Source organism: Macadamia integrifolia, chromosome 4, assembly GCF_013358625.1.
Source record: "Macadamia integrifolia cultivar HAES 741 chromosome 4, SCU_Mint_v3, whole genome shotgun sequence".
In the NCBI taxonomy this organism is placed as follows: Eukaryota; Viridiplantae; Streptophyta; class Magnoliopsida; order Proteales; family Proteaceae; genus Macadamia; species Macadamia integrifolia.
Window position 1 is genome coordinate 23,984,996 of NC_056560.1, and position 24,422 is coordinate 24,009,417.

The 24,422-nt window shown below is 36.8% G+C and overlaps 2 protein-coding genes across 3 annotated transcripts; one reads left to right on the top strand and one right to left on the bottom strand.

Moving 5' to 3' along the window:
* Positions 1 to 3,764: 3,764 nt before the first annotated feature.
* Positions 3,765 to 9,189, bottom strand: LOC122077283 (protein ROLLING AND ERECT LEAF 2). 2 transcript variants are annotated; one of them, XM_042643176.1, is made up of 5 exons: positions 9,055 to 9,189; positions 6,196 to 7,412; positions 5,447 to 5,658; positions 5,130 to 5,353; positions 3,765 to 4,710 (listed from the first exon to the last, which is right to left on the bottom strand). In XM_042643176.1, the coding sequence occupies exons 2-5, from the start codon at positions 7,301 to 7,303 to the stop codon at positions 3,999 to 4,001; spliced, it is 2,256 nt and encodes a 751-aa protein (XP_042499110.1). In that variant the 5' UTR covers positions 7,304 to 7,412; positions 9,055 to 9,189; the 3' UTR covers positions 3,765 to 3,998. The 2 variants fall into 2 exon arrangements, with proteins under 2 accessions (XP_042499110.1, XP_042499111.1); XM_042643177.1 differs by lacking the exon at positions 9,055 to 9,189 and adding an exon at positions 8,848 to 8,970.
* Positions 9,190 to 13,650: 4,461 nt separating this feature from the next.
* LOC122076346 (protein ASYMMETRIC LEAVES 2-like) lies at positions 13,651 to 17,470 on the top strand. Its single transcript, XM_042641655.1, has 3 exons — positions 13,651 to 13,923; positions 17,220 to 17,317; positions 17,416 to 17,470. The coding sequence occupies exons 1-3, from the start codon at positions 13,651 to 13,653 to the stop codon at positions 17,468 to 17,470; spliced, it is 426 nt and encodes a 141-aa protein (XP_042497589.1).
* Positions 17,471 to 24,422: the final 6,952 nt, after the last annotated feature.

Here is a 24,422-nt window from a genome sequence, read left to right on the forward strand (position 1 = left end):
TCCCAATACCAATTTTAACAATTGTATGAAAAACATAAACTGAGAAAAGATCTAGCATCATTGGGGTCACACATGTGATGGCAAGATCACCCAACATGCAGTAAAATCTTTCACAAGTAAGGCGAGATGCCAAAAAACAATACCATATTGTAGATTCCGTCACCTGTGGTGGCAAGACAAGAACCTCCAAAATAGTGAAGCTCAAAATGTCACCCTCACACCATCAAGCAAAACCGACCAAACGAAGACTCACCTGTGTTGGCAAGAGCACATCGTTCGCCATATGGCTTTCTTGACTACAATCCATCTGGATGATCTATAGTGATTCTGCATCTTTAGGAATTAGCCCACTAAGTGGAAGTCTAATCTCTAAAGTTACGAAAACTCTATAGACCTGGATTGTAACTGTATGCCCATTATATTTTTAATAATTTTTCATCAAAGAATTACTGAATAATAATATAAAAAACAAAAACACATAAAATTTTAATATATAAAATCATCAGTGTTCCTATTATGACAGATCAGAACAACATCATGGGTTGCATAATAATTCCCTATAGTGACTGAATCAAAGAGCACAAGAATTAATATGAAATAACAAAATTATATATTTAATGTGCTAGTGACTAAACTAAATGTCACAAAAAATAAATCTGTAAATAATTATGCTTTATGGTTCTGTTATGAGTCAACCAATTAAAACTCATGACATATTTTTATTTTATTTAATAAAAATAAATATATTCTTTTGTATGATTTCTCAAAAGAAAAAAAACACGGTTTCAAATAAAACCGTACTTACATATTTTTGGTAGAATCCATATTACAATTTACAGATCTCAAAAGAGACTAAAACGTGTTTTTGGGTTTGATCAGATGAACCCACCAATTTGTGGATTTCATAAAAGATTATACACTGTGGGATGATACCTTAGAAGAAATCCCCTCAAGATCTGACAAAACCGTACTTACCTTTTACTTTTTTTTTTTTAACCAAACCGTAAAAGCAAGTACGGTTGCTTTTGTCACCTTTTTTTATTTTTTATTTTTTATTTTTTTAAACCAAACCGTAAAAGCAAGTACGGTTGCTTTTGTTTTTTTTTTTTTAAAATAAAACTTTGTAAGTTTTATCCTTTAGTAATAATATATTACTTTTCTTGTTTCTTCAAAACAAAACGAATCGAGGGAAGAAATTGATGTTTATTACTGGTGGTACAGCCGATCGATTTTTCATGAATGAGGCTCTGATACCATTGATAGAAAACAAATACGGAACGATTCATGAAGATCGATAAGCATGTACAACAAACACTATAACATACACGTTTTAGGCATACCTGAATCCATGGTTGAAGAATAAGAACTCCTCAACGTCTTCTTGTATGCTCCTTGTACAACACGATCAATGTTGGTCTGGTCTACCCTCTTTCCCTTTTGCTTTTGATTGTTAGCTTCACTTAATGGGTCAGTGATAACTATATATAGGGGTGAGGATAGGGACCAACCCTACAATAAAATTAGGGTTTCCTCCCCATTAAGGAAACAATACCTTAGGTCTACACATAGTAATAAATATTTCATACCATTAAGGTGTGCTAATAGAATCCAATATCTCCATATAGATCACTTACCAATAATATTAGATTATTTCTGCTTACTCCATCTTTAATCAACACCACTAAATCGGTTTTGGAAACAAATCTTTGACTATGCTAGTCCACCTAATAGGAAATCTTACATTTTGGGCATAGAAAATATAATTGTGAACCAGTATAAAGAATCTCAACCATCAATTGGACATAAAATATTGTTTAAAATATAATTAGTTAATAATACTAATAAGATCCGTCTGCAAAAAAATTACAAAATTGCCGCCAAACCCATATTTCGATCAATCATTGTTTATAAATCCTCGCAGAATATTCTCCCTAATTGGGAAGTAGATTCCATGTTGAATATCTCCTCCACTCACAAAAAAACATGAACTTGGCCTATCAATATATGGTCATTGTAAACATCAACCAATAGCATAATAGACGCACAAAGCATGCCTAAATCAGTAGGGACTTCTCATGTATGGATAGGGTTGTCAATCAATCGTGTCATACCAGTTCCGATTGGGCCTAATCGGGCTTTCCCACTATGAAGACCTTTCAATGTGATCAACCCGTTTAAGTAATTGGGCCTCATATGCAAGGCATGGTCCCATTTATAAATGGTTGGTTGGGTACCAGTCTTTCATCGGGCTAAACAGGACTTAACGGGCTTGGCTAATGACGCATTTTATCTCTAAACTGGCCATAATAAGGTTTTAAACGTGTTGGGCTTAATAAACATGCTCTAAACATATGACATATGTCGGTTCATCTGTTTGCGACACTATCGTAAAACTCGCCTTTTGTGCCACTATAAACCATATTCAGATGGAAAGGAATCTTTGTAGATGAGCTTCGAATTCTCATTATCATTCCTTCGAAAAGATTTGGAATGCCATCTATTTTGACATCTCCACCAAGATTGCCTCTTTCCGCCACCGCCATGATACTGATACCTAAATGAACATGCACATTGTTGTACCCTGGGGCCTTGACACGCCTTTCCTCTCCCTCTCCACCCTAGTAAATTATTTCCTCTTGGTAATGAATCTATTGGTTCATAAAAATAAAAAAATAAAAAAACTGCTCCAAACAAGCTCTAAGCGAGCTATAAAATGGGATTTAAACATATTGGGGCTGAGTTGGACTATTAATCAGTTGGTCTCGGTCGAGCACACATTGGGTAGCACCCTTGCACTAGGAATGACCGATTATACTTGGGGCCAAGCTAAAACCCAACACATTTATTAATCGGGCTAGTTTGGAGACAAAAATATCTATCAAAGAGTAAATAATTGACGGTGATCTATATACAAGACTTTGACTTTGATCATGTATAATGAATACTCACGTCTATATTCTTGAATCATATTATGAGAAATGTACAACATGACAACCCTATGTTAAAAATATGCCCGATACAGTCCCTAGTTGGGGACCCTATAAAGTATAAGTTTAGGATAATACATCACACATAAAATGATTATGCAACTCTTAAATAGGGTTTGATGAATCAAACGGAAAACAAAAAAGAAAGTTTTGATGAACACACATGATCAACAGAAACTATCCAAGTATCCAGTATCCATCGATGTCAGATTACAATGTTTTCTAGGCCATTTGGGAGGCTTGAAATATCCCTCGGGTCTTAAATGGGATTTGTTCAGATCCTAGTTATATCTTAAGGTAATGTCTAATCAAGTTGATGAATCCCTTCCTATTGAAAGGACTAATCAGTACTATCACCTGAGAGGAGTAAATTATTTCTATTGCTACCCAAAAAATGTTCCTTCCTATTGCTGAGGCCTGAAGTCCTAAAGAGGAGAGAGTGGGTGGATATGGTTCACTTTTATGTACAGTGGGGTTAGGTAAAAAAAAGAAGACATTGGGCAAAGATAGGGATGGCAATGGTGTGGGGTTATATGGTGAGGGGGAGGCATAGGGTTTTCTTATTATAGTATTTTACATTACTTATCATCTTTTTGCATCCTACGGACAACAACTGCCTATAATCGTTGGTCAGCTATGGTGAACGAAAAAAGAGACTTCTAGCTGTTATCTACTTCCCCTCTCTACTTAAAAAAAAAAAAAATCCCACGAAATTATCATAATATCTTTACCAACAGTTTTTTTTTATCATAATATATAAATTAATTTAAATTACTATGAGAAACAGACACCTTAACATTAGCATAATATAGTAATTATATTATAAGATTTACATCCCACTACCAAAACTACCCTGCTATAAACATAGCAGAATGAAATTACATGTCTCCCTTGCTAGCCTCTTGTGTCCATTTGGTATTCTTCCATTGCCTAACCAAATCAGCATACCCTTTTTGTGGAGCTAGCTCATTGCAAAAATTACATGACTCCCTTGCTGGCCTCTTGTGTCCATTAGGCATTCTCCCATTGCTTAACCAATTCAGCATACCCTTCTGTGGAGCTCATTGCAAATTCTGTTAGAGAGCTCATAACAACTGACATTCCAGCACACAAGACTCTAACTGCAACATCAGCTATTTTCTCTGCACTCATTATTACCTCTTCCTCCTCCTCTTCTACCTGACCCACCTCCACCACATCCATATTCCCATTGGAAACAGGTGAGAATCGCTTAGATCCCATTGGAGTTTGGCGAGAATGATCATCCTTTAGTTGCTGTGTATACACTGAACCCACCCCTGCTGCAAAGAAATCGAGACCATCGATCACAGGGATATCACGGATGTCATCAAGGAATCTGGACCATTGAATACAAATTCCAAAAATTGGAGGGAAGGCTCCACTAGAGCGTCGAGGAGAGAATGATAATTCTGATGTTTCCGGGTCAGTTCGGATACATCGGAGTAGCCATCCTTTAAGTGCATGAACATAGGATCGCTGAGCAGTGATCCAAGACTCAAAACAGGCTCTCCAATTCTGAAGCTCAGTCTCAAGATTTGCAGCCGATCGAGCAAGTCTGTGTGGTTCTGTTGGTGATATTTCACTGTGTTTTTTCTGTTTTGCCAGTTTCAAGGGTGTACCAGCTAACAAGAGCTTGGCTTCATCTATTGTTCTCTTCTGGGTTCGATGACATTCTGCCATAACTTTCCACATCCTTGCTAACCTGTCATTTACAATTGGATTAATTGAAGCCCTCCGACAAACCAGTTACCATTAATATATTAATAAGATCATAGAGGTAGAAAATGATTGTGGTAGATACTTATCAATCATAATTGGACAAAATAAAATATAAACCAAGTGGCAATCATTCAGCCCAAAAACCTGAGAAAATCAGGGCAGGTTTGTGGTGGATTGGGCCAGAAATCATTACCTTTAATTAGATTTGTTATCATCTAAAGTTGCAGTCAGAACCACAGTTCTCTGAGGTTTCTGACCTTCAAGGATAAAGCAAAGAAAGGTCCATGATGATGATTTCATTTCAGACAATGACCCACGTGAGTGGAGGATAATTGAAGTTTTTGATAGTCAGGATGAAACAAAACATGAAGAATTGAGTTGCAAATTGTAATATGACCATACCCTCGTATCAATTCCAGAAGCTGCGGCTGCAATTCCTCATCCCGTAAAGTTTCGATTCTCTTTGAAACTGCTTCAACTGAGTGTATTGAAACCTTGATCTGGGTATGGAGATCTCTTATTGTCGCTCGTGTTTTATGCACCACACAAGAATCCTCTCCTTTCACATCTTGGTTTCTTTGCTGCTTACATTTCTTCTCATAGGCAACGCGTACCCGTTCTCCAGCCTGTTGCCAAGACAACAACAGCACCAATCAACACAAATTCAACTCCTCTTTGAATCTAAAAACAGAAACTAGTTTCCTGGTTTGGAGTTCTACCTTGACTTCCTCATATAGCTTCTTCTCCCAAGCATATAGTCTATCAAGTGTTGATTGGTGACTCCCCGAGAACATACAAGACTCCTCAGAGAAGTCACTACTGCTGTCGTAACCATCATCCCTGGAACTTGAAGAATTGTTGAGGCATCTTGATGATGACGAGCGTGATGAGGTTGAGCGGAACAAAGCAACTGGATTCAACATTCTCACAGCTGCACCATGAAAAAATGGTATGTTACAAAATTTTATCTAGCACGTCTAAAGAAAAACCTCAAAAGTCATGGAATGCATTCATTTTATGCATTTTGTTCAACATTCTCACAGCTGCACCAGGAAAAAAATGGTATGTTACAAAATTTTATCTAGCATGTCTAAAGAAAAACCTCAAAAATCATGGAAGGCATTCATTTTATGCATTTTGTCTACACATTATATCTAGTTGCACTCTACAACCTATGGTGCGATTACCTTTTAGTAGCTCCGTAAAACCAAATATTCTACTCAAGTGCACAAAGCATATAGAAAGATCCACCATTTAATGGCCCTCCCTATAACTAAGTAATGTAATTTACCCCCTTACATGACTATCTGCAAACTGCTTTTTGACATCTAAGATCCCAATGGGTAAGAGCTCAAACCCATGAGTAGACAAGAGTTGGCAAGTTGCAGCCTGGGCAGGCCAGCCAACTTTGGAGTAAACTTTTAAACTGCAATGGTGTAAATACAAAGGTAATGTTTGATTTGCAGACCTATGAGCTCATTTGAGGTTGAAGGGTACTGAGCTTTGGTAGCCTCCAGCATTGTTGAGACCTCATTAGCCGAATTACAAGCTATCATGAACTGAGCTTCGAGATCCTTTATGACCTCTGCCATACATGTTGGTCTTTTGTTTACATAAACAGTAAACCCAGGAGTCTCTCCTTTATCTCCTCGATCACCCACTGCTATCTCTTGATTACTGAATTCAAGTTCTACTGTATTCTGTTGTTTTGATACTTCAACGCTCTCAGTACTGTGAGATTTTAACCCTTTTGCTTCATGAACCGTATCAGCTTCAGTGTCAGATTCAGTATCATCTTCAACAATAACATTTTCATCAGCATAGCTGGGACAATTCATATCAATTTTAGCTTTTGCTTCTGGCGTTACTACCTGTTCATCTTGTTCTTCAACTTCTTCTTCCAAATCAGGAATTCCTTCTTCTTCACGAACCTGCCTGAGCCCTCCTTCTGTCTCGTCATCCATGACAGTCTGATCAAGACTTATGCGGGTGGGGTAACCACAACCATCTAGTGAGGTGAAGGGATTCCAGAAGAAATCCCATTGTGAAGTTTGAGGCGATCGGGGAGGAAAACTTGGCCTATTTGGTGATGAAGAAAAGAATGATGAGTCCATGGGGGATGACTGCATTGCAAAGAACCCATCAATCCCATAGTGGTGCGTTGGAGAGTAAGACTCAATTCTCACAGTCTCTGGTGATTGGGGTCTCTCCTCAACAGAAATGGATGGATTCCCACCTGATCTCAGGTAATTCACTTTGAAAGCTGAGTTGCTTTGGGACTGAATTTGGGGTGGTGTTGAGAAGGGCTTTGATGAGATTGAGATGATACTTGGATCAGTTTTCTTTACAGGTGTGAAAGATGGAGTACTGAAGGGATCCACGAAAAATTCACGGGGTTCATCTCCCTCAATATAATTACGTAGGGCAGCAGATACACGCTTTAAGGACTGTATGTAGGCAATGTGTCCTGAGGCAAATCGAGTCCTCTGCTCAAGGGCCTGTTTGATAAAATTCTTCCTGTCCTTACAAAGCTGGACAGCCTCGTCATTATTCAGCTTTGATGTAGAACATCCCATATCTATCTTTTTCTCTCCAATACTATGAGTTCTTCAGGCTCAAATCAAAGGTGATATCACTGGTAGCTGGCCAAGTATTATTCACCAAATTCATATAGATCTAGTGTGACTGTTACACATAAAAAGGGAAGTTTGAGAGCCTTGATTCATGAAATAGCATCGTACGAAATGCAAGGAGCAAGAAATCAAAAGAAAAAAATTGAAGTTTTCCTTGACAAATCAAGCTCTACATCTTTTATACATAACTTGACTTTAATAGCTTAACTTACAAAAAAAAAAAAAAAAAAAAAAAGATCTGAAGAGATGGGGTTCTTTTCTTAATTGTCCAGTGTCAGACAGAAGAGTCAAGAAAACATAATCTTCTATAAGCCTTCTATTCAAGTTCTTCAAATTACAATACCTTCATAACCAACTCACAAGCAACAGGATAACTTGAAAAGAAAAATTAAAAGAAAATAAATAAATAAATCTCTTTTTTTTTTTTTTTTTCTTAAGGCAATAAGTCTGATTTAAAATTTCTAAGTAACATTTTTATGGTACTAAAATGGAAATTAAAGGCGCTAAAAAAGACAAAAGAAAATTGGGGTTTATTTTTCAGGAGGAGAAATGAAAAACCCTAGATGCTCAACTGGGGGAGTAAAGCATTTTCTTCCATGTCAAGAAAAAGGAATAGGATACAGAATTCATGCAAAAAGAGAGGGGGGGGGGTAATACTAATGGAAAAAAAGAAAAAAAAACAGAGCATGGAGATTCAGATGCTAGAAAATAAAATCCAATCTGCATTGGAAAATTTCGTGAAAAAGTCTAAGACGAGCAGATAAAAAGCGATGAAAAATAAAATCGAAAAAGAAAGTATTTGCAATTTCACAGAACACACTGAAATGATGAAGTCTTTGATATGTATTTCTTGGCCCTTGTGAAAGATTAACTGAAAGATTAAGATTAAGTGAAACAGATTTTTTTTTTATATTGAATTCCTAATTTCAGAAGAACACATTCATGATGAAATCTACTGCACAACCCTCCCAAAGACGAGCGCAGAGAAGGAAAGAGTTTAGAATAAAAGAAACACAAAAACCTAAACCGTTTTGCTGTTCTGAACAGTAAGAAATGATAAAACTCTCTGAAAACTATAAATTCTAAAGAAAGAAAGTTGTCAAACCCATAAAAGTATAGAAGCTAAAAACCATTTTGAAAATCACGCTTAAATCTACTTCTATAGCCTCTAATGGTAAAGAGGTATAAACATGCAAATTGGACAGAACAGAGGTTAAAACCCATTTCAAAATACAACTTTTTATGACGAAAACCACTTCTGAAACACACACAATCTCACAGGATGAATGGGATTTAGCAGAAAAACGAAATCTTGAGCGGAACCCACTTCTATAACTTCTAATGATGGTAAAGAAGTGTGAACGAAGTTTAGAGAAAAGAAGAAATGAAACTCATTTCAAAGAAAAAAAAAATATACATATATAACGACAACCAAGTTCAAGGGAAATGTGAAGTTTCATAAATTCAGAGAAACAAATCTGAAAAACCTTCTCAAATCTCAAGATGAAGAACTTTAAGATGAAACCACTGCTTATCTCAATATAAATTGAAGAAAAAATGAGCTTCGAAAGCAGAGAAATGCCAACTACCAAGTGGCCCTGTTTGGAAGACGATTGCACTTAATTTCTAAGGAAATCTCTTTACATAAACTTGTAAAAATGGTGTTTTCATCGGATTAGAATGAAGAAACCTACCTGATTACCGTGTGCTGGAAGAAGGCGGAGCTGATTAGCGAGCAAGGAGGAACGAGGAGATTGAGAGAGACGTTGAGAAAAGCAACGGTCAAAAACGTCAGTAAAGAAATTATAAAAAAAGGAAAAGGAAAATAAAGTTGGAACCAAAAGGCAGAATAAGATGGTGAAGGAGAGAAAATGACCGACTCTAACAAATACCCCTACAATCCAACTAAATTTCTTCCCACAATGCCCATGGAAGCTGAAATGCCCGACCCGTATCTAGATTGGTAGCTTCATCGTCCAAAATTCCAAATAGAGTGACTTTAGTGTGGTTCATGAACTGAACTAAGTTTCAAATGAGTTAAAGAGCATGGTTGGAAAATTAGGTTTTGATTTAAGTGACTTATTCAAGTCGAGTTAAAGAAAAATGAAACCTAATCAAGAGTTGTGAAGATTCGTCTAAGTTAAGAAAGAATCAAACCGTGTTTGAGTTAGTTTGAGTTTTATTGTTCAATATTTTTGTCCAAGTCATGTGAAAATCATCAGGTCTTATTTTTTTCTTGGGCAATATAATACTCATAGACACAAGTTTAGTCTACGACTAAACAAAATCCTTGCATTTTTATTAGTTTGTTTGTTTGTTTGTTTTTTTCAATATTAGCCTTTTTTTTTTTTTTTTTTTCTTGTCACTAGGGATCATGGCCTCTTCTGCATTTTGCAACCTTCCACAAGATCAAAGAATTATCAAGGTTTATAACATTCCTTTATAAAAAAACATGACGCCACTCACCAATGGACTTTGTTTTCGAGCTGGCTTGTAAATCTGCTACTAGTATTAGGGGTATGGACAATATCAAGTTGATGTAAATATTTTACATAATTAATGATAGTTTTTCTTTAAAAAAAAATAAAAAAAAAAAAAATAAAAACTTAGTCCTTCCTCACCTGATCAAGGAGAAAAAATGAAGTTGTGATTGTCACCTATTAGTCGTGTGGCCTTCACACTAGTGCCTGACCCAATTGGGGGAACATGCATAAGTATCCACTCAAGGAGCAATGGCATCATTTCATGGTGCCGTGTGAGAGGGCGTAGGAGGGCAGGATTGGGTTACGATATTTTCCCTTGAAAAAAAAGCAATAAATAAAAAAACATGATTTGCCTTGATTAGACTTCTTTTTTAGTAAAACCCTAACTAGACCTTTTTTTTTTTTTTTTTTGGGTAGGGCCCTAACTAGACTTGACTCACCAAAACAATGTTTTCGAAAAAGGAGTGAAGTAAAAAAATTTGGTTATTCATCTATGACTTGAGAGTTGAGATTAGCAAATTCAAATTTGAATTATATGACAGAGGGACACTTGTAAATATTAGAGCTTAAATATTTTAGATTTTTTTTTTTTTTTGAAAAATGATTATCCCTACATGAGCATGTGACCCTACACCTAGACACTAGAGTGGTAAAATGACCATCGTCGCCCCCGATTGAATGCTTATGCACCTCTCGTATTTAGTCCTTGTGCTAGTACAGTGGTCATGTGACCAGGTAATGATCCCCAACCCATTTTCTTTGTTTATTATTTTGTAAGGTTATTTTGATCTTTTATCATTTATGAAATTACACAAATTTTCAATCAAATCCAATTCCATTCTTAGGATGGACTTGACTAGTTCTGAAGTGACCCAATATTATGTTGAACGTAACCTAAAAATGCCCACCAATGTTGAACCCAGTGGTCTCTCTAAGCTGGTCTGATGGATCGGATCCTCTCATCTCACCCCGAAGAACAAAATGGCGTAAGGGTTCTACTTAAATGGAAAGAAAAGGAGATTTTAGTAATTTGATTCAATTTAGTTAAGTGGAAAGACAGATATAAAAGAAAGAAAATGTTGCAAGGAATTTTTAAAGCAAAAGAAGTCATCTCGTCTGGCTTAAAAGCAGGAAAGGAATCTGGTCCCACTAAAGCAAACCCTTGTGATGCCTACGAATTGTAACTACAAAAAAGCCCTTGAAACTATAATAAATATCTGAAACGCCACACCATGGAATGAAATGGAATGGAATGTTTGGAGAATAATTAATCTCTTTATTAATGATTAAAACTGTCTTATTCTTTTAAATTTCAAAAAATTCTTAATTTACACACAGCAATTAGTGTGGTTTTGACCTATTTTAGAGTTTTTTTCGTCTTATTTGGTAAAAGTAGTTTTCCTCCTATGTATTGGCCGTTACAAATGATTTACGGCTGATATCGCTATTGAAAAACATAGGATTCCTTCAAATTATTTATTTGTTTGCTTTCTATAACACTGACAATTTGAGTGTCAAGTGAATTTAAATGGGAAAGGGATTGGTATTAAAATCAAAGCATTGGGATGGTCTATGTGGATGTTGATGCAATATGATTTCTGCTTAATGTTTTGAATGTCAAGTGAAGAAATTCAATCAAGCACAGATAAACGATGGGAGTAATTATGACTTTCTTAAGGTAGCTAAATGCCTCATTATTTAATTAGTGTCACACGTGAATGGATTAATGAGATCCCTTATTTTGGATGCTTTGGCTTAACTGATCTATATGATACATTAAATAGACTATCATAACTTATTATAATTACTTATTATAATTAGTTGTAATCTGTCAATTTTTTTGCATGGATCTTCGTGTTCGTTCTTGCTTGGAATCTCCATGGAGTTCACATCCTCTGCAGCAAGCGGTGATGTGCGATGAACATTAGATGGCTGAGAGTATCTAGGCAAACGCCTTAAGGGGTTCCTAGCCACCCGATGTTCATTGCATTAGTATAGCGGTTGCCAATGATTTCACACATCTCCATGTAGCATACCCCATTAAATTGGTATACATTTTGGATGTTGTTTGTTAGGAAAGGAATATAGTAAGTTAGCATATATCACCAATAGGGGCGCCAGACGAGGTATCATATAGGGGGCCCTTTCAAAAAGGAAAGAAAAAGGTAGACATAGTGGGTGCTAGATTAATGTATATTGATAGCATACCAAACCTTTTTCCATAAGGTTAAGGGAAGAAGAATGATGTCCAATCGCATACTCATATGGCCCTTGCATCAGTGTAGGGCCAATTAGGGGACGCACGAGGGCATTGAGCATTGGGTAATTTTGTAATTTGCAGTGAAGTTGGGATAATCATTCTAGAGACTATGTTTGGGTGCAAGTTGCACGAGACCTGCAACATTCCGTTTTAGGGGTGGGATTTGCTTGTCAACGGACCATGTGTTTCTAGAGGCAAAATTGGGAGAGCACCCAAAAATAAATAAATAAATAAATAAAAGAGTATTATAGACCTTTGTCAAATAGAGGGAAAACATATTCCATTTCCATGGCCAAACCACACCACAGATTCCCTTACCTGGTAGGCGAACCAGAAAACATTTTTCCCATTTATTATTATTATTATTTATAATAGATAAATCTGTTCGCTACCAACTTGGCTACAACAAAACTCTTGTGATCTCTTCTCTTTGCCTTTGGCTATTACTTATAACTTATTTTAGATGTGGTCAGTTATGCATTTTTTGTCCCCCTCCCTCATTTCACCTTCATGAGTGCTCTTGCAAGATACAATTAGGGTGTGAACCAGCGAACAACATGGATATGGCAGTCTGTGTGCAATAATAACAATAACGATGACGACGATGATAATGACAACGACGACAACAAAAATGACAATCTCAACTAGAAGCAACAACAATTTCTTCTTGACACTTCCCTTGAGTCCAACTATAGTTTATGATTTGACATACCGCCCTAGGAAAGCACTAAGAAAGGTGGAGAGGGATTCTAGTGTTATTTTAGATCCTATGGATGGGTAAAACCAACACATACCAACAACTTAAAACAACTTACTTGACATTTTAAGTAATACAAAAGTAAGTATTTCGACCTCAAGCTCTAGATGAAAATGATCAATTGTCTTGTTTATGTCCGCAATTTGAATATATTGAATTCATCTTCTAATTTTCTTCATGTCCCACTTTATCAGCATGAAAACCTCCAATCTCAAATGTAGGCAGTTAACTAACAAATCAGGTTGTTAGATTCTCCACTCTCCTTCAAATATACATGGTTTATCGAATATAAATAATGGTGATTAGAAATCATTTGCTCTAATACCATTGACAAAAAAAAAAAAAATGATAATAACAAATTATGATGAAAGAGAGAATGGTCATAATATTCTTTGTAATCACCAGTGATTCACAAGCAAAAGGGAAAAATGAGAGAAAATATATATATAAAAAAAGGGTAATTTACAACACTACCCCTTGAAGAATGCCAATATTATATAAACACCCCATCTCTTTCACCAAATTAGATTTAGACCCCTTACTGTCAGTCTCTATTAAGTGATGTTATGAAATGACACTTTAGTCCTTATGAGTAAAATATTATTATCTTATTATTCCAAAAATACCCCTCTATCCACCTGTATACCATTTCATTCTCTCCTTGTCACTCTCTCCTTCTATCCTTCTCTCCCTACCTATAGGGGAATCGCAGCTCGTTCTCCTTGACTATCGCATCCCCAATGGCTTCTCTTTTTGAAGATTGAATTCTAAAAATTTTACAGGAAGATAAATGGCATCCTCGTCCAATTCTCTGTGCGCCGCGTGCAAGTTTCTTCCACGGAAGTGCATACAAGAAAGCGTGTTTGCGAACCAGCCGACAAAGTTTTCGAACATTCACAAGGTTTTCACCACAAGCAACGTTGATAAGATCCTCAATGAGCTGAACCCGACACAAAGAGAAGACGCAGTGAACTCACCGGCCTACGAGGCAGATGCGAGGCTTCGCGACCTCGTTTACGGCTGTGTGGGTTTAATCTCAATCCTACAACAAAGGCTGAGGCAGGTACCGATTCGAGTCAAAGATTGCAATGACTTGGTCTAATGGATTTTTTTTCTTCTTCATTTCTTTTAATTTTTATTTCTATCAATTAAAGAGAGGATTCAAATCCATAAAGATTTTCCGAGAAAGAGAAGAGAATATCATAGTCTTGATTTTATCTAGTTCTTAGCATCTCTAGTCTGAACTTCTTCTGTGTCATTAGCTTTAATATCAAAGAGAGATATTAATCTATTAACCATTTTGCCTTCATAGGAAGCTTGTAAGCATTTCTGAAACCCTTCAGCTTTTTCTGCTAATTTGTTCGTCTTGATACGAAATCTTATGTAATGAGTTCTTCATCATCTCCGCCAACCTCGGAACACCCTCTTCATATTTAGGGCAATCCAACCCGAATTGCTCTGCCAACACTTTCCACAAGTGTTTCCACTAAACAAATCCCTGTTTAGGCAATTGAAGGCTTAGTTCTTGGAGTAGGGATCCACGGCCACACAAATGTGCTGCTCAGCGATGAGATCAGCATCGGAAGCATTCTTGAAACTATTCCAAGTAGCTCGAGTTCCTGAGAACCTCAGGGGCTTACCCTCTTGCTTACAGATGGCTGCTTAGGCGCAGAGGGTGTTGACAATGTTCATTAAGCTGAAGGGCGAGAAGCCGAAGATGCAATTGGGGCGAAGGACCGACCACATCAACTTGTCTTTCTTCTCGACCTCTTCCAAGAGAATGTCTTCTAGTGTGCGGTAGAAGTTGGGGGTGGGAAGCCGAGGGAGATCCTCGTGGAAGGGAAGCTCCTCAGGGCAAGGCGCAGGACTTCAAGTCGTTGATGGAGCCCAGGTAGTGCTTGGTCCCTATCTGGAGGCAGATGAGTTAGGGTTGTTTCTTCAATCGATTTGGGGACTACAACTAATGAGGGTAATTTTGGTACTCTTTTATTTTTTAAGGGCAAAATGGTATTTAAAAAAATGAATTGCTGATGTCAACATTCTTGGTATATTATGTAACATTAACTAATGGTAAGGGGTTTAAGTTTAATTTGATGAAAGAGAGGGGATGTTCCTATAATATTGGCATTCTCCATAGGTGACGTTGTAAATTACCCAAACAAAAATTGGACAAAGTAAATATATTCCAACTTATTATCATAGCCATTTTATAATTTCCCAAAAGTCACCAACCTTCTCCAACACATATGCCTTTCATAAACTTATTTGAAATGACATGTTTGTTGGAGAAGAATTTCAAACAATACAACCTAAGACAAAGATTTTTTTGATAAAACCTAAGACAAAGAAAGAGTTGTGAATTGTTGTGAAACAACTCTTTTCAAAATGATTAATAATTAGTTATGTTTGAACTAGATAGAGATTCATCATGAATGCAACTAACCAACCACTTATTAGAATTTTACTTTTATCTAAAATGTATCAACCATCACATGCATGATGATCCAACAATAATAATAATATTATTTAATTAATGAAAATGACTGATTGTTGTAATCATGATACCATTTAAGGCATATACACCATGTTGATTTACAAAAGTATCGTCATCAGGCTTAGATCTATCAAATCACGTCCGTACTTTATTAATTGGCTCACAAATCCCCCCGTCAAAGATTCACAACCACAAGTTTGACCCCACTTGATCTCATAGATGTAGAGATACTTTTATAGTTTGTACTTCCTTTTATTACTATATTCTCTTTTTCCTCTCCTTTCGCGTACAGCTGGCAACATTTATATTATAAGAATTAATTAATTTAGGGACGTACATCGTTCTTATTCATTAATGAGCAGAGACAAAATATTGAAGCGTATCAGGCCGTACATGTGTAGAACGTGCGACACACACTGGACTTACATTATTATTATTATTAATATATATATCATATTATTATATAAAAGCATGTCCTCATGCTTCGTATTTTTTTTGGATTATTTTATTCGTTTTGTTTATTTAAATACCTTAATTTTTTCATTATCATTTTTTTATTATTTTAATTTTTTTTGGGTACCCTTTATTTTTTTAAATAATTTCTTTATTTTCTTTATAATAAAAAAAATTAATCTCCTTATTTGTCCCAATATTAATTGAGTGGCTCATATCAAATTAGCCTATCTCCTCTCACTCTTTCTAAAATATATTTTATTTTATACTTCTAAAAAATAAACTTCCTTATTCCTCTCAACTCTCAATATCAAAAAAAAAAAAAAAAAAAAGAGAGATGAGTGTGAACTCTCACGCTCTCCTCTCAAACTTTTAGGCCCATATATAGAAAGTATATCTTTCTATTTTCTAGCTCCTTAATTACATTCTTTATTTCATTTTAAATCTAAAAAAAAAAAAAAATCTTATAACAAAATATTAGTTTCCTCAACGATCTCTCTAGGTCTCCTTTTTTCTTTTAAACTCCTTCCTCCTCTCTCTTTCTCTCTCCTACTATTTGGTCAAATCTATTTCATTCTATATTTAAATTTAAAAAGAAAATATTCACCTTTCTATATTCTCTATTTTTGATATTCTCTTAGGTTTTTGCAAAAAATATTTTATTTCTAATTGCTTTGTTAATTTTATTTAGTTTCTTTAGCCGTAATAATTCTCTAATGTTCTTTTTTTTTCAAACTTAAACTAAGCCTTTCTGATTTCCTTCTATATCCTCTCTCTCTCCAAATTCCTTCTCTTTCTGTAACTTGAAATCAATCAAAATATTTTTTTTTTCGCGATAAAAAACAATATTAGTTTCTAAATAATTGTTTCTTTATTTGGTTCAAAAAAAAATAATATTAGATTCTTACTCTCTCAAACTCTCTCTCTCTCTCCTCTTTCTTTTTAATTATTTTCCTCCTTTTTGTCACGTTTCTCTCTCCTTCTATCTTGATAAGAAATTCAATCAAAATGACATTCCCTAAAGACCTGATTTCTTTCACTAATTATCCAAGCAAAAGTCTCTTTGTAATGGAGAGAACTAATGGTTGCTCAATTGGTGTTCCAAGGTTGATCCGCCCGCAAGGCTGCAACAAAGTCACCTGTGTCTCTTTTGCCAATGCTCAAGGATGCTATGAACGAGGTAGACAAGGCTCTCTATTGGACTCATGAATAGATGCTGCTATATGCATTATCAAAGCCCTAGTAGTTGATTTTAAGGCCACATGTCCCCATCAAAATCTATCGAATCCGTGGTAGCCTCTTCATCTTTTTCTATCCATAGTAAGTTTCTGAAGTTTCTTTCTTTCTTGCCCTATTTTTAGTTTCTAGAAGTTTGTATTATTAGTTGGTATTTTTTCTCTCTTGTTAATCAGTTGGTTATGTGCTCCTTGAACAATGTTAATGAAATCCCAGCTTCCAATGACCCAAAACTTTTGAAAGAAACTATTGGAGGAGAGTGGGGTCTTAATGGGTAATGTTCTCCTTCTTTGGATCTCTTTTCCCTTTAGACCATTTGACATTAATAGTTAATTATTCATTTTTTTTTATTAATTCATTTGTGGTTTACAGGTGCATTGTATCTTATTGCTATTCAATGGATGTAATAGCTCATAGACAAAAATGACTTGATGATTCAAATGAAGATGTTATTGCAAAATCACTAAATGCATGTACTATTAGGAATGTATCTTATCAATCAAATTGCAAAATATTAAAGTGTAATTAGTTAACCTGGTTTTTTTTTTTTTTGTTGGCTGGTAATTTAAGGTTTGATTTGGAATGTGGATAGTACTTCTAAGACTATGGTGAGAATGCAACTATGATTGGGAGAATCAAAGAGGGAGCCATTGATAGGGCTTTGAAAACAACTATGTTGTTCTCATGAGGCTTGGATTATTTGATGGTATCCCTTCACTTGAAGTGTTTGATAAATATGTGGAAAATTGCCTCTTACATGGTACACTAATGACTACACAGACAAGTTGCCCATGAATTCCATGTCCCTAAGGCCACTTTCAGAATTTGGTTATCTTGGAAGGCCTTATAAGTTCTTCAATGGTGAAACCCTTTATCCTTTTGGTTATAACCTCAGTTATACTCGGTTCAAATACTCAATGGTATCTTTTGCTCGCACACTTCAACTGAAATTAGGAAGGCTCCAACATTGTTGTGATCTCACTTATGAGGCTTACACTACCATTCAGAGAGAACATGCTTGTGGTTGGAGATACAGAGCTCTTTTTACCAGTTCAAATCAATATTGACTTACCACAACTCAATGGTTACTTAGATCGTTTATGTTAGCTTAAGTTCTTATTATCTTTTTTTTTTCTCTAACTCCAGTAATAGTTAGGAGTGGTTATTTGTTCTTCAGTTCCTAGTTTAATCTTTTATTACTGCAATACAATATGATGGGATCTATTGAGTTTCTCAGTAATAAAACATTAACTTTGATATTTACAATCAAGTATTTTAGGTTTTTAATCACATTTTCATCGTCCTTTCTCCATTTTCTTGTTTACATATACTAGACTTGGTATATATGGGATGACAGAACTTATTGATTGAGTTCCTTAATCCATTTTATTGTTTTCATCCTACTCTCTCTCTCTCTCTCTCTCTCTCAAAACGTAAGACAACATATATACCTTAGATTAATTTTTGATAATTTTTGCCCTACGTGCATTTGCACGTATAATTTTTACTAGTATATATATATATATTTGTTTGGGTAGGATATTAATGCCTTTTCCCCTATATGTATATATAAAGTACATGGTTTTAGTGAGATTGGGCTTATCTCCAACGACTAATGCTCTAATGATTTGTCTTCGCACCACATCTTTCCTCGTGTTAGTGCAACAATTCACATTCATTCGACCCACAAATCTTCCATAGGGTGCTGAAAACTACCTGCAGAGAAATTGGACCCGATTCATCTATGAAAACCTCTTTATTCGTCGATTTTTAGTCTCCTCTCCTTTCCACCCGTATTACAGACCCTAAGAGAGGAAATCACAGAGAACTATAATAGAAAAGGAAAATAAAATTGAGGTAAGAAAAGAAATCGTAACAGTTTGAAAAAAAAAAACAAACGCTTGAGATCCTAATCGAGAAGAGCCCTCTCATATGCAACTTGAACCAAGGGTTTCATCTCCCAACTCTCTACTTTTGTGAGTAATAGAACCAATTATGGGGTTTGATACACCATATACCATTGACCGGTCAATGGTCGGGAGGTCACACCCCAATCTCATTAGCACGAGCACGAGCACGAGCCAACCTCTTCGATCAGCAATAAGGTCTCCTGACCTCTCGACCTGCCCACACAGGTGGTCCCCACACCCATAACTAACTTGAAGCCTAACTAAGGCGGTCAACCAAGGTCAAGACGGTTATTTAACCCCTAGACCCACCACGGTTAAGTTAGTCGTTACAAAACCTTACCATGGTCAGGTTAGCAGTTGTAACAGGCCAACCTAGGTTGAGTTAACCATTAGAAGTCCGACCCAGATCAACCATGACAAAGGATAGTCCCTCCAATAGGGTGAGGAGTCGCATCAGCATGCCAGAGACCTAGGGCTAATGAGGAGGACCCATATCGCCTATGTAAGGATTGCTCAGCTAGGTTCACAGGTAAGACTCTCAATCGACTGAATACTCTACGTAGTAATAAAAATAGGTGGACCCGACTTTGACATCAAAGCCTCATCCCGGAGCTTCCCTCTGAGTCAATTTCTGATGTTTTGTGCAGGTTTGCATCATCCAGAATAGAGCAACAAGAGATTTGATGCCATATGTAACGAAGTGAGGGTTTCAAGTACCCTATCTTGTTATTGTTTGGATTGACAATTGATTGTTATACCTAGACTCGTAAGCCAATTTTTATGGTTCAAATCCCAGAGTTGTATATTAGAATATTCTTGTTCTTCATTAGTGACTAGATTCCAGAGACAAGATATTGAAGTGTATCTGGCCACCAATGGGGTTGGTAGCTTAGTGGTGAAAATGCCCTCAATCCATCACCGCTCAAGTCGGCTGGTTGTGGGTTCGAGTCTTGGCTTGCCCACTATCGCCCATTTATCCCGCGAAAGCACTGCTTGCCATATGGGGGTTTGTCCTGGGGACTATGATCACTATCATTATTAATATGTGACGTATAATTCATGTGAGAGTTATTTCAATTCAATTATAAGTAATCTATTGCAAAAAAAAAAAAGTAATCTACCATTAGTACTATGCACATTTCTCCCTAGATTTTTCTTTAAAAAAATGGCGATTTTTTATTTTTTTATTTTATCCTTTGTGATGTTTCATCGATACAGTATTGATATCAGTGGCTAGCGATACTGATACGGATCACACAGGTGATCCAATACCATACCTTAAAACCATGATCATGTATGGATCATGACCAAAAATAGCTAGGTATTGGGAATGGGATCTGTCAAGGATAATACCAGTTCAATATCGATTTGTATCGATCACAATTGAATAGAAATACCCTTATTTTTTTTAAAACTATTTTACCCTCTGTCCATACTGATACGTCGATACGAAATCAAACAAGAACTATGATCGATGGAGGCCAATATGATCCCAACTGATCCGATTCTTCAAACCATGATCATGACCGATATGGATACAACCTATACTGATACGAATCAGACGATGCGATTTTGTGTGCCTTCGTGTATTGCCAGTACGTTGGCCATTGTTAAGTCGAGCCAAATAGACTGTAGAAATGGTATTACATTCTTCATATCTCTCTCCCTCATCCGAGGGCTGAAGTAAATACTAGTTGTTGTATGATAATAATTGTGCCCCCAGTGGGCCCCCTTGTCTGGCCCCGGTGTGGGATTTAGAAAAGAAGCTCAATCAATTTTCAGTGCCAAACATTTAATAGAAATGTCCTAAAGTGACAAAATTATAATAAACCTTTTGATGATAGTGACTTTTTTTTTGTAATCTTCTATTATTTTAGATTCACACTTGTATAGTTTTGAGATACTCCACAACCTTATTTATTTGATGCTGAAATTCAACCAGTGAGGCAAGTGTAGTGTAATTACAAGCTTCAAAGGCCATCATGGCCATTAGGATTCATATCCTCTCCAACTTTTCCAGCACGCATTTAACAATTGTAGGGTAAATGTAGTGCAATTACAAGTTTTCGAAGCTATCATAGCTATCAAGATTCGTATCTTCTCTACCCCTTTTGGCATGTATTTAATAACGGTGGAAGATCTGCACGCACAGTAAGATTTTCATAATCATCAAATGCGAGTTGGAGGGTTGGAGAGAATCCAGACACCATAAATGCATGATACTAACAATGAGATAATCGAGGTAAATACATGGAGATTCTCTCCAACAAATCTCCCTCCAATGGTTCTTCAATCAAACACATGTACATTGGGGCAGCATGCCCCTCCAGTGTTAAGTTACGTGCATATGTTTAGTTGAAAGAAAACTCATTAGAAGAAAAAAATTGATATTTTGAATCATTTTACCTTATACCTTATCAGTGGAGAGGATGGATCAGGTTCACGTACGAGAATGTACATCCCTGATTCGTGGATTTTTTTTTTTTTTGGTAATCCCTGGTCCGTGAACTTAAAATCTATTAAATGAAGAGAGAGAAAATTAATTCCAAATCATGAATTAGAATGGTTCTCGTATCTTCTCGTACATGAACCTCATCCGCTCTCACCAGTGGATCAGTATTGAACCGATCAAGAATTAAAAGTATGGTCCTAAATCCTAATACTAGTTGGATAAGGAGCCAGGTGTCAAACCCGTGACCTCCTGTTAGGCACAACCGCTCTAGCAGCTCCACTAGTATCTGTCCTCTCGTTATTGGCTTTTAAACACGTTTATCTTGCACCATTCGCTTTAACAAATTGATTGTTTTGGCTCCTTACTTTTGTTTTGACTTGGGCTGTCGGGTACCCACAAATTTCAATCAGTATATCAATAAACTGGTTTTGCCCATGGTAATTAATTTAAAAAAAAAAAAACGGATTTTCTGTTTGGAATCGCCCCTGTGTCACACATGAGGGTGCAAAATGACCATTGTACCCCATGCCTAAAGCACGCAGGGACATTCCAGGACAAACACCATACTTTATCATCCAGAATGGTGTGCTATTCTTTCAAGAGATCAAGAGGCATTGCACCATACTTTATCATCCAGAAGCTTTGTGCTATTCTTTCAAGAGATGAGATACACAATGCTCTGACAGCAATGGCTCCCTCGAAGGCCCCAGGACCTGATGGATTACCACCTGCTTTCTTCCAGAAGTATTGGGATATCACTCAGGAAGATCTCTTCTTCTTTGTTTGTGATTTCTTTACCAATGGTAATTTATCTACTAAATGTAATGAAACTTTAATTTCTCTTGTACCAAAATCTCCTAACCTTGTTAGTGTAGATCAGTTCAGACCCATTAGTCTTTGTCCAGTGGTTGTCAAAGTTATTACAAAGATTATGGCAAACCGATTAAAAGAGGTCTTGGAGTTGATCATCTCCCCTTCTCAATCAGCCTTCATTCCCCATCGGTCAATATCTGATAATGTGTTTATGGCGCACGAGATTTTCAACTATATTAATCACAAGAAGCGGGGAAAACAAATGCTCTTAGCGCTGAAGCTAGACATGAAGAAGGCCTATGATCGGGTCGAATGGGTTTTCATGGAAAGCCTTTCACTCAAATTCGGTTTCAGCACTCATTGGGTACAGATGGTCATGTCTACTCTTCAATCAGTTTCCTACAAGTTGATAATTAATGGTGGCATCCGAGGTTCGATTACCCCAACACAGGGAATTCGGCAAGGTGACCCGCTGTCTCCTGCACTATTCATTCTTTGCTCACAGGCACTGAGTGGTGTCATCTCATCCTCTGAGAATTCTGGGGGTTCTCAAAGGTATCCGGGTACGCAATAGGGCTCTTCCAATCGCCCATCTTTTATTTGCTGATGATTGCCTTTTATTTTCTGAGGTCCATCTCTCTGAAGTTTGCCGATTGAAGACCTGCTTTGACACCTACTGTAAAGCGAGTGGCCAGTCGATCAATCTTGATAAGTCCTTGCTCTCTTTCAACCCAAACACTCCACCACGTTTCAAGAGGTGGTTCTTCAGGATCTTTAAGGTCTCTTATGGTGCAAGCCCATCTAAATACCTTGGACTCCCTACAGAGTTTGGTGTCACAAAGGCATCCCTTTTTAAGGAGCTCGCAGATAAGGCAACAAAGCGGTTTGTTGGTTGGAAACAACTTCTTTCCCATTCTGGTAAAAGAAGTTATGCTAAAATCGGTTGCTTTCTCATTGGCAAACTATGCAGGATCACATTTTAAACTTCCAAAGTTGCACCATGATCGTCTTCGTAACGAGGCTACACATTTCTATTGGGGTGATGGATTAGAGAAGAGGAAGATACATTGGATTTCTTGGCTAAGGTTGTGTCAATCAAAGGAGAAGGGAGGCTGGGGTTTCGTGATTCAGCCCTCCATAATAAAGCCTTATTGTCTAAAGTGGCGTGGAGATTATGGAGTGATCCTACTTCCTTATGGGCTAGATTTATGAAGGCTATATATTTTCCCAAGCAGGAATTTCTTCAGGCAAGAATGGGCACAAATCCATCATGGGCATGGAGGAGTATCATATAGGGTCAGAAGGTGCTGGAATTAGGTCTTATTTGGCATATAGGGAGAGGGGATCGAGTCAATATTTGGTCAACTGTTGGATCCCTAGTTTACCAGAATTCAAAGTGCAAAACCACCCTCCATTATCTGATAGATCATATATAATGGTTTCCGACTTAATTGATGTGGAGAATAGGTGCTGGAAACGTAATGTACTGGATCATTTGTTCCAACCGATTGACAAGGAGGCTATTCTAAAGATTTCTTTGAGCATTTTCCCAACAGAGGATTGTCTAGGATGGGGCGCTTCAAAGACTGGTATTGCATACCATCTTCTAAGCAATCAATGGATGACTAAGGAGTGTAATAGAGCATCAACGGCTTCCGTCCCTCATTGGAAAGATATTCCAACATCAGTGTGGAAGAGTATATGGCACTGCTCAAGCCTCCCAAAAATTAAAAATTTTCTTTGGAGAGCTTGTGGTGATGGTGTTGCTTCCTCCATGGCCCTTCATCAACCACAAATTCCATTGTGGAGCAATAGAGGAGTCAATTGAACACATTTTGTTTCATTGTCCATTTGCACGGGCTGTGTGGTTCAGTTGGAATCTCCCACAACGTGTTTGCAATATTATGCATCTTCATCAATGGATACAAAACTGGTCCTCTTATGTTTGCATGGGAAAGGCAAAGGCTAGAGAGGGAGTATCTTTGTGCACTTTCATATGCTGGAATTTATGGTGTGCTCGGAATGGTTTTCTATTTTCAGCATCAAGATGTACCCCTGAAGATGTGATTGTGGCAGCTCAGCGTGGATTTGATGAATTTCTAGAGGTCAATGTTCCATCCTCTCGAGTGGCCCATCCACCAAGATCAACACCAGCCTTAGCATGGACCCCCCTGCACGTGGAAGTTTCAAGTTTAATTGTGATG

Excerpts from the sequence above, each read along its gene's own strand:
- LOC122076346 (XM_042641655.1), top strand. The coding sequence starts at position 13,651 with ATGGCATCCTCGTCCAATTCTCTGTGCGCCGCGTGCAAGTTTCTTCCA. Across the intron at positions 13,924-17,219 it reads TACAACAAAGGCTGAGGCAG|TTGGTTATGTGCTCCTTGAA; the intron begins GTACCGATTCGA and ends CTTGTTAATCAG. Across the intron at positions 17,318-17,415 it reads GGAGAGTGGGGTCTTAATGG|GTGCATTGTATCTTATTGCT; the intron begins GTAATGTTCTCC and ends TGTGGTTTACAG.
- LOC122077283 (XM_042643176.1), bottom strand. The coding sequence starts at position 7,303 with ATGGGATGTTCTACATCAAAGCTGAATAATGACGAGGCTGTCCAGCTT. Across the intron at positions 5,659-6,195 it reads AACCTCAAATGAGCTCATAG|CTGTGAGAATGTTGAATCCA; the intron begins GTCTGCAAATCA and ends TTCATGGTGCAG. Across the intron at positions 5,354-5,446 it reads AGCTATATGAGGAAGTCAAG|GCTGGAGAACGGGTACGCGT; the intron begins GTAGAACTCCAA and ends TCTTGGCAACAG.